The following is a 17,488-nucleotide window of genomic DNA, read 5'->3' as shown; positions in this document are numbered from 1 at the left end:
ATAAAACGGAATACCGTAGATGTAAAGATGTAAAACCAGTACACATCCTTTCCAGAAGCTTTTTTAATACACCCCTCCTCTCTTTCTCCTTCTTTCTTCATACCCATGTGAACATTTGAAGTTTATCTCATATTTTGTAAATGTTTAAGACCTGACCGAGCAATATGGAAGAAAGCCAAGATTAGTGATACACACATGCATGTGCTAATAACAATTTGATCGTTATCGCGCTAGCGTGCGTCAGAGGAAAGAAAATTTTGTCAGTGTTTGTGCTGATGATATCAGCAGAAATGATATGAAAATAAGGAAGATAACATTGCATAGTATTTATCAGTGTTTCATCTGATGAAGGAATTTTCTCTGAAAACCATAGGAAATTGCTCAATTTTTGACTATTTTTTTCCCCTCCAAAGTTGAGGCGGAATCTAGTTCAGACTGCTAGTGCTGATAAAGGATTGAAACTGCTCAAAAAAGAAAAGAAGGAAATATCAGAAAATAAAAACTTCTTTTCTAAGACTATCAGGAAGAAAATATAAGTGCCAATATAACTTCCAATCTTTTCTTGTCAGAGTGGCCATAGTAAAATATGAAAGTTTTCAGATTACAATCACTTTCTATAGTTTTACAGACTTACATGGATAGCGGTAGTTTATTTATGGACCTTCACTTTCAGTTGTAAAAATAAAGAGATCTGTCTCTCCAAATAAAGAGCATGTCAAAGATAATATTCTAATATTCCCTTCACTGTACATGTATATACTGTACATGTAGACATGCAGATGTGAGGAAATGACTGTATGTTTGATAAGTTTCAGTGATGCTTTTAGAGAACAATCAGAATTATTAGCATCTGCCATGAACAAAGGCATGACAATTTTACATCAATCCTAGCTAGGCCTCCTTTTCCTTTAAGCAAAAGCTTTTTGAAATTGACTAAACTTCTTTAAAGATTATATCTTCAACAAGTACATTTGGTTGATATTAAAACTTTGTATCTTTGGAATGGTTTTGATAATGAATGTATTTTGTGATTAGTTAGAGATAAAATAGAGTTCTAGTCATGTGATATCATTTTGAAAGGAACCATCTGGAAGAGATAGTCAAAGATTGATTAACCATGAATACCGGTACGGGTAGCACATAAGATTAGATGTATACCGGAGGCTGAAGAATCATCAAAATGATAAGAAATTGGCACAGTCTTGTTGATAGTAATATGCACTTTACACAGAAATGTGCATATCCGACTGTACAATCATGTGGCATGAAAGTTTGTCCTAATATATATAATACAATACAACATAGTTTTTAACATTTACAGCAAATTTCCTGTCATTTTTGTGATATGAGAGCACTTTAAGAGCTGTGCTTTTCATGGGTCATTTCCTCTGCGTGACATTCTTCCACACTCACAGAAAGAAAATGGAAAAGCTCACAATTCGTTTCTAAGCTATCCCAGGACTCATCCTTGTCTTAAACTGCAGAGTGGCTTAATACCTCTTCAGGGATTGTACCACAAATGAATTTCTCTTATAAACCGTGTTGTTCTTTTATCTTTAATTCATATGAACAGGTATCATTGAACAGTTGATGACGGAGGCCGTCTCTGAGAGCAGAGCCAGCCGTGACTTCAGGGCTAAGTTTCCTGACGATGTGCTTCAGGACAGTCTGGCAGGCCAGCTTTGGTTTGGTGCAGAAGTATGTATCCTCTTTAGTCTAAAAAAAAACCCTGTTATCCCACAATCCTCGTTAAAAATATATTCAGTCCTGTTATCTTGCTTTTGTGACTACCTGTGTATAAAAACCTGTTTATGTGGAAGAGCACAGTTTTCCATTGGAATTGAGAGAAACCTGTTTCTTGAACAGTCTTTGTGCTGGTTGGACTGTTAAAGGATTTTTAATTTGGATGGAAACCTCATTTTGAGTGTTGTGAATATTTCTTAGGGTTACCCGTATTGGGTCCCAGAGTCTTGCCAGATGCAGAAATGGCTTTTTCAAAAAATAGATTTAAAAAAAAGTAGATTTAAATTCCATCTCATCTATGAGATTAAATTAACATTTATGTTTTCACTCTTACTTTATATCACACTTGTCATTGTGGTCCGGCTGAGAACGCACATAATATTTAAGTCTGAAAGAGGTCTTGAATCCAATCTTAATGCACAAACCTTCTTGTATTGACAGTGCCTGGCCGCAGGATCGACCATCATGAACAGGGAGATTGAGAGTGCAGCCCTACGGCCCCTGGCCCGTTGCTTGACCAGGAGTCTGGACTGCTTGCGGGCGGTGCTCAGAGACCAGAGCTACAAGAATCTCAACTCCTACCCACAAAAAGTAAGATTTGAATAGTAACACATCTACACATAAACATCACTAATGAGTCTTCCTATTATTACTCAGATTACGCAAGCTGCTCTACACTTTAACTTGTTAATTAGCCCTGCAAAATTATGATAGGTCATGGGTGCATTTGTCTTTAGGGATATTTAATACAATGCATTTCTATGGAACTTTAAGGTATGTTGATGTACATGAAGAAAGCAAAGTAGATGAGGTTTTGATGAAAACGATAATAAGTATTGAAGATAATGATGATAGAATCTCACATGTGACGTCTGTAGCAACTACAGGAATGAAATCCCATCTTCAAACACATTAAAAAGAGAAAGGTCTAATATATCATGGAAGATTGCCTTGAGCAATATAAGCCGTAGGAGTTGGACATGCATTGCAAATGAACTTTATTAACTAATTTTACCGGACAGGAATAAGCTGCCAAAATCCTTTTAAAGGAAGATGGTAGTCATTTTCTGTGTGCAGTAGGTCATAGTTCGCTGTCACCCGACTTGGTGGAAATACCATTAATAGGTGTACTGATACCATGTCATTTCATTGGTTTCTCTTTGTCCTCAAGGTGAAAGAGGCTTTGAAGAAGTTCGACCATGTCTTTGCTGAGTTTGAGCTGAGCTATGTGAGTGCCATGGTACCTGTGAAGTCTTCGCAGGAATACGACACCATGCAAGACGTCATTGTTCTGTTCTGCGAGACCATCAACAGGTAAACATCAAGATTTATTATATGTAAAGATTATAAAAATACTGTTTCAAACATTGTACAGAAGCAGAGTTTGGTTATGGGATAAGCATACACTGTACAGTCAAACCAGAGCCCTGTTGCATGAAACTTACCATTAAAGGTAACTTTGCCATCAATGGCAACTACCATGGTAACAGGGCTCAACAGCCAATCAAAATCAAGATTTTCATGGTAGTAACCATTGATGGCAAAGTTAAGATCAATGGTTAGTTTTGTGCAAAGGGGCCCAGGGGTAACGGTACAGTAACCTCTTTATAGTGGCCATATCTGTAGACTGTTCATAGCTGTCCCTTAAAGAAAATGTTGTGTTGCTGAACCTGTCTAGTAAGGCCACCTGTCATTGATGACTACTCTGACTGCTTTCCTTAGGGGGCTTATTTAGACAGGTTTACAGTCAGGCCTGGGATAATGACAACATATTGATGATGGCTGCCTCTCTTAAACATTTTTCATGAATCTCCCCAAGAGAAAAAGTGTGTTGCTGAATCGTCTAATATGGCCAAATGTCAATATTGCTATTTTCACTGTCTTTATTGTTAGGTTTGTCTTCCTTCTCATAATGTAGTTTGTAAATATTGAGATTCATGATGCATATTTTAAGTTAGAGGCACAGTGAGGCTGCATTGCGTGTCTGCAACTTTCCATATCTCGATTTAGGATGCAATAGAATTAGAAACTATCTTTCGAAATCCAAAAATCTGCCACGTTTCTTAATACCAAACCAACACACCCTTTCCTTTCCCACAATACTACTCCCTGCAAACCCATAAACATATGAACCTTAATCAGTAACTGTGATGTCGTAACGAGAGAGTAAACAGCCTTCATGCTTCGTCTGCGTGCTTGCCGCCGTGAGAGCCAGACAGAATGTGAGAATCTGTTCATGAGTTGTGTTTCTTTCTTTTTCTGCCAAGATTTTTTTTCTCTCTCTCACTGATAAGGAATTGGCAGAGATACATATTCAATATTTGTACTTTTTACTGGTTTTTTTTGGTAGTATGGGTATTATTTGACATTTTGGGGGCTATGACATTTCTATCAGTCTAAAATGTTATGTTATTTGACGTTTTAAAGCATATTATGACATGATACCTGTTTGTATCGTCAAACTGTTCAGCCAAAAATGCCTACCATGAAATGTATTTGAGGAAGGATGTCACCTGCTGTGTTTTTAATCAGATATTGATAAAGATATGATAGATGCATCAGTTACAGAGACTGTTTCCATCCATCCTTTATATTTAATCAATTATCAGTAAGATTGATAGTGACAAGATATTGTGGTAGTTGCTGAAACACAGCCAAATGTGTAAAAACGCTGTCTCAGATTGCTTGGCATGGTATTTAATTGAAACAAACAGTTGACATGATGGCTTTGATGAATAAATGCAAATTGAGTTATATTGAAAAATGGAAAAAGGTTTTAAAGTGGGTGCATATAAATTATAATGAATTTTGTGATTGGTCCTGTGGATGATAGAAGGAATGGGGAGATTAAAACAAAAATCTATATGTGTAACAATCTGATTAAGTAATTAATGTTAATGATAGAGGATGAAATATGGGAAGGTATGTTACAACCAAAACTTTTTGTAATATATGAGAGGAATACCTTTTCTCAGGTTTGCTTAAATGTGGTAAATAAAACCCATCTTTAACATTTACCAGAAAATTATACACTTGACTGTCATTTCAACATTTTGAAAAAAAGAGTGTACTTCAACATTATAGCTATCTCCTTGACATTTACATCTACATGTTGACGATGAATATTTGATCAATCCTGAAGGATAACCACTTTGCTTTTCCACCTTAATGTATCATTCATAAGCTCTGAAAAAGAGGAATATTTGCTGAGGACTATTTGAAAAGTTTGAAGCTTTATCTGTAATACTGACTAAGCTCAATAATGTAATGACACAACCCAATGAATACTCTATTGTATATGATTGTGACGTCTGGCAAATAGAAAGCTGTGTCAAATGACACGTAGCAAAGTGATTTAAATCGGATCTAGTCACTAATGACTGTTGTAGTGGGAGGAGGTGATCAGGATTCTGGAATACCACAAGATGTTTCCTAATCCCTTTCCAAAGTTCAAGAACTTGTCAATAAAATGACGGCAACAAATCGATCTGGATGATGAGTTCTATCTTTCATTAAAAGATTTTATCGCTGTAGACCATGTTGAAAGCATCAAGTATTAAAAGTGAACTGTTGGAAGTGTTTTCACCTCTTCATTTTCATCTGTAAACAACAAAAATCAAGGCTTTCATAGAATCGGTTGCACACAGAATGAAAAATAACCAGAGGCCTGTGGTTCATTTAACTCTCGGTCAATCGTTGAGCAAGCTAACAATATTAGTTTTTCTAGGAATCAATGGTTGGTTTTCGATGCGGTTTATTTGTCATACATCGTAAGAAGGAAATGAGCCATGCCGAACTTCCTTTGATGAACTTAGGATTGGAAAAATATGAAACATGTTACAAATTCAAGTTGTTGAGGAGGTATTTAAAGAAATTTCTACCTGAGGTCAACTAATGCCATGTTGGTATGGCACACATTTTTCATTGACTTGAGTTATCTTGGGCTATTAAAGCAGTCAGTGGGTTAAATGTAAGATAAGTATTTCAGTTGAAAGTGGAGATTGTATGGCACACCCATAGATGATAGTTCCATGAAAAGAAAATACAATTTGTAGTCACAGTATGTATTAAGGAAAATGGCATCTCATGCAGAAAATCAAGGCAAAGCTGGATCTTATGAATATCAAAAAATGGAGGAAATTTCGAAAATCGCAAATAGTTTCCAAAAAGTGTTTTACACAGTTCTGTCTCTTCAACTTTTTTCCATTTCATTGTAGATTATTCTGTAAGTGTAAAAAAAGAGGAAATGTATGTAACTGTGGTAAGAGACAGCCATGTGACAGATCACATGACCTACATGTACAGTACCTCTAGCCATGTGATAATGAGGGCCACAGACCATGAGGGAACCCAATTAATTTGTGTTTTCAACCACCCTGGAGCCACAGCAGGGTCAGCTAACCCACGGTTAGGAAGATAGCCAGAGTAGTCATTTCCTAGTGTCCTCATTAGAGTCATTAGAGGTAAAAGAGTCTTTTTATTGATGAAATATTAAAAACCTTACAGAATCCCACAATTTGACACTGAAATATACACGAACTACTGTGACTGTCATGTATAAATGAAGAAAAAAGTACAAAAGTAAGTGATGCAAAAAGTGATATGCAGTCAGAAGAATGATTTTAGTCCCGTATTATCATATTTGTGTTGGTGGTTTTCAGTGCATACACTGTATATGCTTTATTAAAAGTTGTTGCATCTTTGTTTACATTTTGTTGGCCTGATTAGCCTTAAAAAAGCCTTAAAAAACTGCTTGATACAAGAATTACTTTTTGCCAGTATCCCTTGAAATTCTTCCCTTCGTAGAGGTCCTTTTATAGCCATACCAGTAGCCAAGACCCTGTGGTTGAAACACCTGACTGGAGATACCGGTACAGAGATTGTGAGTTCAATCTCCAGCAAGGCACAAGGGTTCTCTCCACCCAGGTTTTAAAAGGGCATCCTGTAGAATTTGAACATGATTGTGGTTTAATCAGTATTGAGCACGCATGTAAAGCTCCACAGGGAGTGGAGAATGTGCACACAGTGTGTGTGTGGGCAGGTTATGAATCCAGTGACTGGAGGATCCATGTACATGTTTAATATCCAGAATATAATTGTAAAGTTCAGCTCTGTTATCATAACACAGAGATTTAATACCATTAAGCTTTAGGAAAGATTTGATGCTCCTGGGCCTACCTAGTATGGATAACCTTGCCCTCTGTTCCTCTCAGCCCAAAATAGACGGCAGGTCAATGACCCCTAAATGGCTGGAAAGGTGCTCACATAAGACACCCCGGAGATGGAAGTTATGATAGCTGGGCGATGGATCTGTCGCTAGGCATTCTGCCAAAATATTACTAGATAAACGTTCAATGTTACTGAAAATAGATATGTTTGGAACAAATCCAACTTGATAGGCCTACTTATCAAAATTATCAGAACATTATTGAAGAAGAAAAGAGGATCAGTTTCCCAACATTTGTTACTATACATGGAGAGAAATTCAAATTATCCTATCTTTCCAACAATTCTTACAAGACCTTATGGACAGTAATTATAAAAGTATTGATTCACAGACGGTGCATATCGGCACACATTTTGTGCACCATCTCAATTCCGTGGGTAGTACTTCTACATGTACCAGGTGTGCACCGTTCACTTACAAGCAATATGCAATGTGTATAGGCAAATATCAACTAGCTTTCCACAATCCGTAATCCCTTTTCTCCCGGGTACAGAGTGGCAAATGCAGATTAATGTCTTGCTAATAAGATCTGGAACCAAGAACATGAGTTATTAATTCTAGATCTATGGCAAGTTCCTAGACTAACCAGATCCTTACTTTAACCCTGGACCAAACACTTTTCCTAACCCTACATGTATAAATCTAACTCTAAACCTAACCCTAAACCTAAACCTAAACCTGAGAGCCACTTGCAATTTTTACCCTTATTAGTAACCCTGTAGTTTTTATGAAATAGAGGTCGAGCAAACTCGAGCAAATTTCAAATCTCCATGGTTATTTTTTGCACATACCTCTAGGCAGACAGTTTGAATTCCAACACATCAAGATTGCACCTGTTGCTTTATATCATGAAGGGTTCTCAAGTGTTGACCTTTTAGGGTCGGAGATCACTAGAACAAGAAGTCAACAAGTTGTGCCTCCTACATCAAGGGTACTGTACTGTAGTAAATCTAAGTCATAATGATAAACATTAAAAGATAGCTTATTCAGCAAGTTTGATACTGTAATACTGTATACGGTAGACGGTATGAATTTTATTTGATAGAGTAGAGCTATACAGGCTATTTTGATATCAGCACATACACATAGTGATATAAATGAATACCTGTGTACACTTGGTTCCCATACCTTTTAAAGCCACACTGTTCTACTTGTAGCTACTTGCTCCCTCTATATATAAAACTTCCTGAATCGGTGCCTATTAGTCCCCCATATGATCCTCTTTTTCTTATATTAATTAAGAGCCGAGTTAATGAGATAGCCACCTGTTAGTGACCTCTCTGTGTGGTCTTATCCCTTCTGGCTGAACTAGGACAGCCAGCCTTTAAGACTTTTGTTGAAAGTGGGAAAAGCAAATTAGACTCTTAAATACACCAGGAATAGAAGAAAAAAAAGCTGTAGGTTTTAATATCTGGTCCCATACATAAATAATTGTGTTCGTATCTTTAGGCTGTATTAGGCATTCCAGTGACTATGATACATTAGTTTCCCCCAGCATAATTTATAATTTTGTTGTGATGTGGAAATTGAAATGATGCATAGCCAGTGGCCCTGCCATATGACTCAGCTCAAAGCAAGTCAAGTACATTGGTTAAGCATGCTTGTCTGTCTGGCTGGCTGATAATCTACTAATGAATGACCTTATCGTCCTCATCTCAGCTTTGAAAGTTGTTGGACATCCTTCCACTGTCACCTGACAATATGGTCGTCAAGGCTTGTCACTAGCTGTGTTTACATGGCACCGTCATAGTTTAGATCTTATGAGTGCAAAATATTGAAGTTATAAACCATGATTCAATAATAGATGTATATCAAGGGGTCACACAAAACCAAAACAACGAGTGTTCAAAGTTGATATGTTTTTTGTTTTTTTTATTGGGAGGATTTGCTTTAAAATGTGAGTGGGACATTTTCTCCCTTCAAATCTGTATTTGGTTATGTTTTGTCATTTACGAGTGCTGATATTCAATTACTCACTGTTGTATTCTTTGGATGTATATTGCTTTGGATTACTGGGTCAAACCATTTATCTGTCCGAAAGAGAGCTGCAATGTTTTCATAATAAAAAAAACACAAAGTTTTACAGGAAAATGAGAAATAAAAGCACACATACAAAAGGAGGAAGTTGGAAGGGCACATATTTCTGGAAGTTGCATTTATCTTACCAAAGTCATGTTTTATATTTTCTGAAAATGTATGTACACCTGCACAATAATTTGGACTAATTATCCATGTACGTTTGTGTCTTGCTGTCGTTAATGTTTAGTTTTTCCTTTGGTTGGTGACGGTGTACGTGTACAGTAACCGCTATTTTGATATCATTTAAGTGAAACGATAATAAAATGAGGCCAAAAGTGCTCTGCCTCTAGTTGAATCCGCGGTCGAAGCAACATGCAATAGTTTACCTGATCAAAAGTGTTTACGACAAATTCACAAAGACCTAAAAACCACAAACCAACCATATATGCATGTATCAATGCCGTTAGATCTGATAAAGTACTTAGGAGAGAATCCAGTGAAAAATAACACATCAGGTGTGAATCTCCATTAGCCTGAACAAGCGTGACGTAGATTCTTGACAAAATGAAGAGTTTAAATTTCCATTTATAGTCCAAGTGGAGAATTGCTCTCTTGCATGAGGAATTAATCGGCTTGAGCTACAGTAGGCCTGTCTTCATCAGCTCGAGTTTGCCAAATAACCCGCTATTTTATCTATCCAGATTGCAAATTATCCAGCTAATTTGCCTCTTCATCAGCCCGCAGTTGCAATTAGCAGGATATTTGGTCGAGAAAATATCCAGAGAAATATTGGTCTTGTTTCCAAAATTTCCCGCTATTTGGGAAATAGTAGGCTAATTTGGCCTGTCCGAGCTTTGGGATAATATCCAGAGTCTGAAAAAACTGGAGCTGATGAGGACAGGCCTACTTCATGTATGAGTGCAGTCTAAATGCATATATACTTGAGATTTGGCTGACTTACTACCTGGTCAAATAGATTTATGAAGTAGCATGAGTTTGTGTGGGCTATTAAACAACTTTAGCTTGAGCTACATGTACAATCACATATCTTAAGTGCAGATGTTAAATATTGTGCGATTTGAGTCTTCATGGCGAAGGAACTTTAGCTACATATAGTTGCTATTGGGATATTAGTTCCCCTGATCCAAATCTGCAAGTCTTTTTTTGGACAAACTTGAGCTAATGAAAACAGGCCGATGGGTGCAGTAACTCGATCTAGAGCCTTCAGTCAGACAATCGAATATATATTTTTCTGATAAATATGACATCACTTGATAGAGCTAACTTTGTCCCGACTTTGTTATTGAAAGGAAGCGCTTACTATGATTAGAGCAGATTGTACAATGAACTACTCTTCAAAATTCACCATATGTGTGCTCGTTACTTTTCTGTTTGATGGTCACAGACATGTGCTTTTACTAGTGCTCTACAAAATATTGCTAGTTCTCAGTTTCTCACTAAAACTGTACTGGGTATTCATTGTTAAACAGATCATGTAAGCCATCTCGAATGCAGACATACATGTATGAGACTATATATATATGTGTATATTACCTCATTAGTTACAAAAAATTTAGAATTCTGTTTGAATGATTTAAACATTTCAGTTTTCAAAGCAATCTTTGTCAATGTACGGTATTTGTAGAATTTTCACGGACTGATCGTGCCCCATGGGAGCAAAATACAATTTGACTTCATGAATAGCCTATAGAGTTTTTTTGCTTTTCATGATGATTGTTTCCCATTATGCAAGCCTTCACATTTATGATTTCATGAATTCAACAGCTTTAGAAAAGTTTCCATTATGCACATTTTTCTTGAAGGGCTTGATTTTTATGAAATATGATCAGAAAATGTTGAGGGTACAATAGGAGGAATTTTGTGGAGGTTGAGGAGAGGAGGTGGTATTTCTCTTTTTCTCATTGGTTGGCTTAAATTAAAATCTACAAGCAAATCCTCTGAAAATCACTAATTAAGTAGTTAATTTTAAGGTTTTCTTTTGTTTACAAAACATGGGAAATTCATGAGATGCCTACAGCTGCAAGTAGATGGCATTTATTCTTTAATGATGGAAGAAGATCATTTGTTAGAAAATCATTTATTTCACATTGGAATTAAATCATCATTGCTACTTGATATTCACATCATTGCAAAAGAAATATCATATGTCAAAGTTGAAAGTGTTCTTGTAGGGGTTAAGGGAAGGGGGTGGCAGTGTTCATGAATTGGTCTGAATTGCAATTTACTAGTCAATCCACAAGAAATTTAGCATTTAAAAAAAATAATAATTTAGGGGTGGTGTCTTTTCTTAGATTCCTGTCATAACCTAAGTTGCAAAAGAATACTTCTTTATTATCTTTTTGCTAATGTGAAAATTTTTCAGAGAATTTTGTCTTAAAAATAGTTAATATTCTGTAGTTATGAAAGAATATGAATATATGATACACTAATGTGTCCTGCTGCTGCAATGCACAAAGCACTGAACATCCTAGAAAGATATGCTTCATAAAATGCATGAAGTAATTACATGAAGTTTGTGGAAATTATGTAGTTTCATGTGCCATAGCCAGACATTAGCCGACTGATTCTTTGTGCGATGGAGGTAATTTGAGCGTGACAGACCGAGCAAGTGTACGAGCCAGCAGTGCTTTCATCCATGCATGCATTCATCTGTTCCTTCGTAATGCCCTAAATCACTGATGCGGTCCCTGTTCCGTCCGTAGATCAATCTGTAGCGCAATAAAAGCACTACTTATAATCTCAGCCGTGTATGTTATTACAGTCAATAAGTTTATTCATGTTCAGTAATAAAAGCACTAAGGATGGATAATGTCGTTAGAATTCATTAACCTTTCTGTTTTCAGCTAACCTTCTGGTACATGTACATGTAAAATTGAATTGAAGGTAGACAAGCTTTATAGTAGCCTGTTGAAAGCATCTGGTATTTCAAGATATGTCATTTTCACAATATGTTTGTGTACTGTTATTGCTTTGTGATTTTAATCAAATTCTCTCTCTCTCTCTCTCTCTGTTTACCTTCTTGTCTTTTACTCACTTTCTGTATCTCTATCTGTCTGTCTGTCTGTCTCCCTCTCTCTCTCTCTCTCTTTCCTCGACCCTGACTTTCTCTCTGTATGTTCCTTTCCTCTCTCTCTCTCTCTCTCTCTCTTTCCGTCTGTCTCTCCAGAGCTATGAATAGGAATTTATTTACCCAAGATCAGATTGATGATTACGATCCTGGATTGATGTTCACGATACCAAGGCTCGCCATCGTCAGGTAAACATCTTACCTTAAAAACACTTTCATTCACAAACAAGGATGCCCCTAATAAACTAATCTGATGGAATATCACCAAAGATCCAGTGTTTTGTATTCACAAAATGTTTACAGTTTTATTAAATTAAAAATATGTAAATAAGTTATATGAGATATAAGTGGAAATACACTCCCTTTTTGTTTAATGATATTGTTTTTTTTTAAATTTATAGAATGGTATCAGTATGGTAAATTAAAAAGATGATAGAGCCCAATTTGAAAACATTGTAACCTAACAAAAACGGATTTCCAAAATTGATTTTAATAGAGTAGGAGGCAGATCTCATCCATTCTTCCGATGGGTTGAATACAATACACATTGAATTAATCCGTTAATTAAAATTTAAAATATTACCTCTAAGAATTGGATGAATTCCCTAGTTCAGTGAGTCGTTTATTTTTTTAAAGTACTCTTTCGAAAGTGTTGTGAAATTTGGGAAACTTATTTGATTAAAGATTGTAATGTAATGTTTTTTTGTTTTTTGTAACACAGTGGGTTGGTGACATTTTCCGATGGTCCCCTCAACATGGCCAAGCCTGCCTCACAGATCTCTGAACTTTTTAGACCCTTCCAGAATCTCCTCATCAAAATCAGGTATGTTCACATTCATCATTGTTTGACTTTATTCACACTTGCACAATGAGAGCACTGTTAGTGGCGTAGCCTGTAAGAAGGACGCTGTCATGTGAGTATGAACACAGGGCTGAACCAGGAGGCTTTCTGTTGAAGGAACATGTTATGCTTCCAAGAGCGTGGCGTAAAATAACTAAAGGAACAAAAAATATGTCCCCAGTCTCACTGCTAATAAAACATCCTAGGTGAAGCCCTTTTCTGGGTTGCTCTGAGAGATTTGGACACTAAGCTCAAAATGATTAGTGGAAAATGCAAGTTATTTGAACATTAAGATTATACCCAATAGACATATGAATGATAGAATAGAATGCTTGGATAGAAGGGGAGAAATAACCTTTGATGTGATGTTTAACCTAGTATCATATTGTTTGTCTGATTTTAATGACCAAAGAAAGATTAAAGAGCTACTTTTCTTTTTGATTGTGGCATACAGTGAGCTGCTGCAGACGCTCTCAGAGGAGGAGCTCCACCTCCTGGAGAGGGCGCTGTGTAGCTCCAAGGAATCATGGGAAGACATCGAGCGAGAACTGGACCAGCTTTCATTCCGTGACCGACACTCGCAGAGTAGAGATGGTCATTACCATGACGAGGCGGCTTGTAGACTATCACCTTGTAGTAGCTGTGTGACGGACTGTGATACTATGTGTAGTAGCATGCTTTCTCTTACACCAGAGGACAGTAGGATGATGAGCGTGCGAAGGAAAGCCAGCGATTCCAGCCATCGTTGTTCGGTGGATGACGCCATAGACATTCCAGGTGCAGTGAATACGGAGAGCTCGGGAGAGTTCCGGGCTGTCCGCATCAGAAAGTGTTCGCGAAATTCACTGGGAGTGATGTCACCCAAGATGAGCCCCGATTCTTTGGATGGTTTTGCTGGTGGCGAGACTTGCAAGTGCATCAAGCGGAGAAGGAATTCAAGTCAGCCAAGTGATGCTGGGTTAGAGGACAGTGGGCAGTTTCATGATGGCTGCCTTTCATCTCGTAGCGTCGACTCGTCTCCAAGACTGACCAAAAGAACTTCAAGAAATTGTGGAATTTCCCCCCGCGAAAGAGCTGCATCAGACAATTCCTCTAGGAGAGAAGGATTTTCTGAGAACAACCCGAGAGTGTTGAAGCGAAATGACAGTGGACTGGGCTCAGCACCCAACGGAGATTTAATGGAGTTGTACCTTCAAGAGCTTCAGACATCATACCCTTTGAGTGACATTGCTTCACCTTCAGCTAGTCCCAGTCATGGATCAATTGCCAATTCCAAAGAAGAACTCAGTGAGAGCAATGAGAATAACATGGTCATCGTCGAGATGCAGCACAGCGAACTCATCGTTCTCACCTCCAAAGAGAACAACCCCCTTAAAAGTGCCCATCAAAGCAATTCTTCCAGGATAGCCATGGACTTCAACACCAGCTTCCCCATGTTTGGAAAGGGTAAACCCAGCACTGAACTCAACACCACAGGCACCGTTGGCAACTCCACCCAAAGAATACCTGGTGAGCCAATGGTACCGACACCCCAGATGCCTGCAGTCATGAGTCGTCACAGCGACTCGAGCATATCTGTGGACCCCTCAGCACAGACCACCGCTGACCCTAGCATCCAGACGCACGTCACGGTCAGACCTTCTCGTAGTGAGCCGTCCTTCAGACTGCCACTCTTCGGAGGGTCGCATCCCCAGACGCCCCACTCTCATTCAGGAGATACCCTACCAAGCGCACTGAACCGCGTGACGGGCAGCAGGGGGATAGTCCGCCCTCAGGTGATGTCTGGATCTGATGGAGAGGAGTCCAGTGATCTGTCCTCTTCACCTTCCTCCTCCTCCTCATGCTGTTCATCGTGTTGTTCCTCTGGACATGGGTTTGATGACGGAGACAGGGATACGGATTACAAATGGGAATCAGATGACAGGTGAGAAAACAGGATCATCCTTCACCAGGACAGGGGGGTGTTTCACAAAGATCCTAAGTTGAACTTAAAAATTATGAAGAGCCATTTGTAGCCTTTAAATAAAATATATTCAAAAATGAAAATTCAAGTATTTTAGACTTTTTATAAATTCCACATCAAGAACATAAAATCTCCTTGATAATAGAAAATATGAATGATTTGAATCAACGTTCTATGCCTTTTAAAATAACTTTTACAACATATTTTCATAGATTCTAATGGCTTTCAATAATTGTTATCAACTTAGAGATAAGTTCAGCTTTGGATCTTTGTGAAACACCTCCAGTACTATTAGCACACATTGTAAATTCCAACATCTTTTATTTCCATGGTTATCACGATTTGCATTTACTGCCTGTTGCCCTAAGAGATCATATCCAGCTATCTGAAAGGATTCACTCTATTCCTTACTGTAAGGAGTTAGGTCCCCAAGAAATTTGGGTAGTGCTCCTAAACAGAATTTTTTCCCTCGTTGATGCTGTAGACAAATATTTAATTCATTTTTTCCCCAAGTTATCTGCTATCAATAACTGTTTTCATTGATTTGTGTCTTACACCACCCACCAAAAATAATGAATGAAGTACACATGTAGTATCCTCAAGGTTTTGCTTGCGGAATGATGTGAATGATTGTCGCGAAAGGGTTAAGTATAAAGGGTGGAGCTGAAATGAACTGTTGTACTTGTAACATGAATTCATATCTAGCTGTCTGTATAACTTGTCCCTTATTTGTTCCTTTCATTAACAGTAGTGACACAAACTCGCTGATATCTGAGAACAATGACGAGCAGGAGATCAAAATGGCCATTCAGGCCGCAGAGCTGGCTGCCAGGCAAAAGGTCAGGTCACAGTTCAGGAGTTCAAGTGACCTTGTCCATAGACTCTTTGTCTGCATTGCAGGTAAGAAATGTTCAAAGCGTGAAACCAAAGAGTTAGGATTTAACCTACAAGCAGTAGCTCCAAAGTTAATAAGTTAATATGTTTTCGAAATGAATATAGAATGCAGAGAGTAAGCACAACAGGCCTTATTGTATCGGCCATTTTCTATTTCTTGTGCATCATGCTTGAATGTTATTCACTGCAGTACATCTGAGTGAGAAATAGAATGTTTCAGAATATCGCTATTCACTTTATAGTGTACTGTACAAATCTTGTAAAATATATCTAAGAGCCAGGCAGCAATTTATCAGATTTTTTCTTGAATTTAACTAATTTAGGCATGTTTTGGGGTAGGATTTATAAATGAAGCACAGGTTTCCTGGTTCACCCTACAGAAGATTAGATTCCTAAAGTCAAGTGTCCTCTTTGACCCGCAGGTGTTGCTGATCAGCTGCAGACCAACTTTGCCAGTGATCTTCGCAGCATCCTCAAGACCGTCTTTGAGGTGACCTCCTGCAACCCCATGGCTGCAGACGACTCTGTCTTCACCTCTCCGACCCCGTCAACCTCGACGTCAAACCCTGACCCTGAACAGTGCGCTGCTCCCCCTTCCACGGCAAGCAACTCGGTGGCATCTGTGAGGCCGGACAGAGGTGGGAGTAGCAGCGGAAGCCATCGATCAGGCAGGGCAGCAGAGGGCAGCAGACAGGGCGCAGGATCAGAGGGACGCGAGAGGCACAGGCATAGAAGTAACTCTTCACACAGGAGTAGGAGGTCTAATTATGATGGTGAGTTGAGAGATGATGTTTCCCTGAGGACTTAAATTGCATGTTTTTTATCAATTTTACATTTCGTTAACCATCTGCAAAATCATTCATTCATGTAAACATTTCAATTTTATAATGATCATAAGTATATATACTATAAATATCGCCAAGTAATTCATATCATTTGTAATTATGCATGTGCCAGATCATTTTGTCATATTAAATGTAATTGGGGATCAGCTTTGTCATTTTGAGATGGGTATCACAGCTACGGTCACAACAAAATGCAATGAGGCCTTAGGATTATTCGATGCCTACACTTCTAAAGATGTCAGTTGACCAGTCCTGGGTCTGGTCTAGATGTATCTTACTAAGGGTTCTTTACTTTCCTGGTCAGACCCACCTCTATGGATGCCTGATGAGACCAGTGATGAATGCCTGGCCTGCAGATCCTCCTTCACCGTGCTTCGTAGGAAACATCACTGCAGGAATTGTGGCCAGGTAAGGATTGTGTTTGCATGCTTGATCTCAACCTCCCTACCACCTTATTAATCGCCTCAGTCTTTACAACTGCTAATACCATCATCACTCGTACAACTATCACTTATACCATTACTCCCACCACCATCACCACCAAGAGCATCATTGCCTCCACCACTACCTCCTATACTACTATCACAACAGTAGCATTTATACTATTACTATTACCATTATCACCATTACCACCATTACCACCACCACCACCTTCATCACTACTACCACCAAGATCATCATAGCCGCCACTACTACCTCCTATATTACCATCACAACTGTGGCCTTCACCGACATCATAATCACAGCCAGTAAAACCACCACCTTTATCACTGCCTCTAGCAGAGATGCCAACTGTTCCGTTTATGCCGTATTTGTTCCGTTTTTTCGCTATCAATACAGCAGTACGTTTTTTGAATGTTTTGTTACG

The 17,488-nt window shown here is 38.3% G+C and overlaps 1 protein-coding gene across 2 annotated transcripts in view; it reads left to right on the top strand.

Annotated features, from left to right (window-relative positions):
• Nucleotides 1-17,488, top strand: part of LOC115918867 (lateral signaling target protein 2 homolog) — a 34,393-nt gene that overhangs the window by 12,545 nt on the left and 4,360 nt on the right. Inside the window, exons 3-11 of one of the 2 annotated variants that reach the window (XM_030992832.1) lie at nucleotides 1,574-1,698; nucleotides 2,185-2,334; nucleotides 2,915-3,057; nucleotides 12,177-12,266; nucleotides 12,799-12,900; nucleotides 13,373-14,842; nucleotides 15,630-15,781; nucleotides 16,198-16,548; nucleotides 16,925-17,028. In XM_030992832.1, the coding sequence (XP_030848692.1) occupies nucleotides 1,574-1,698; nucleotides 2,185-2,334; nucleotides 2,915-3,057; nucleotides 12,177-12,266; nucleotides 12,799-12,900; nucleotides 13,373-14,842; nucleotides 15,630-15,781; nucleotides 16,198-16,548; nucleotides 16,925-17,028 (2,687 nt within the window). The remainder of the gene's footprint in view (nucleotides 1-1,573; nucleotides 1,699-2,184; nucleotides 2,335-2,914; nucleotides 3,058-12,176; nucleotides 12,267-12,798; nucleotides 12,901-13,372; nucleotides 14,843-15,629; nucleotides 15,782-16,197; nucleotides 16,549-16,924; nucleotides 17,029-17,488) is intronic. The other variant, XM_030992840.1, reaches the window with a different exon arrangement.

This window comes from Strongylocentrotus purpuratus, unplaced genomic scaffold, assembly GCF_000002235.5.
Source record: "Strongylocentrotus purpuratus isolate Spur 01 unplaced genomic scaffold, Spur_5.0 spur5_contig_847, whole genome shotgun sequence".
NCBI lineage: Eukaryota > Metazoa > Echinodermata > Echinoidea > Camarodonta > Strongylocentrotidae > Strongylocentrotus > Strongylocentrotus purpuratus.
Note: the sequence above shows the minus strand (reverse complement) of the source record. Positions and strands in the feature narration are given on the sequence as shown.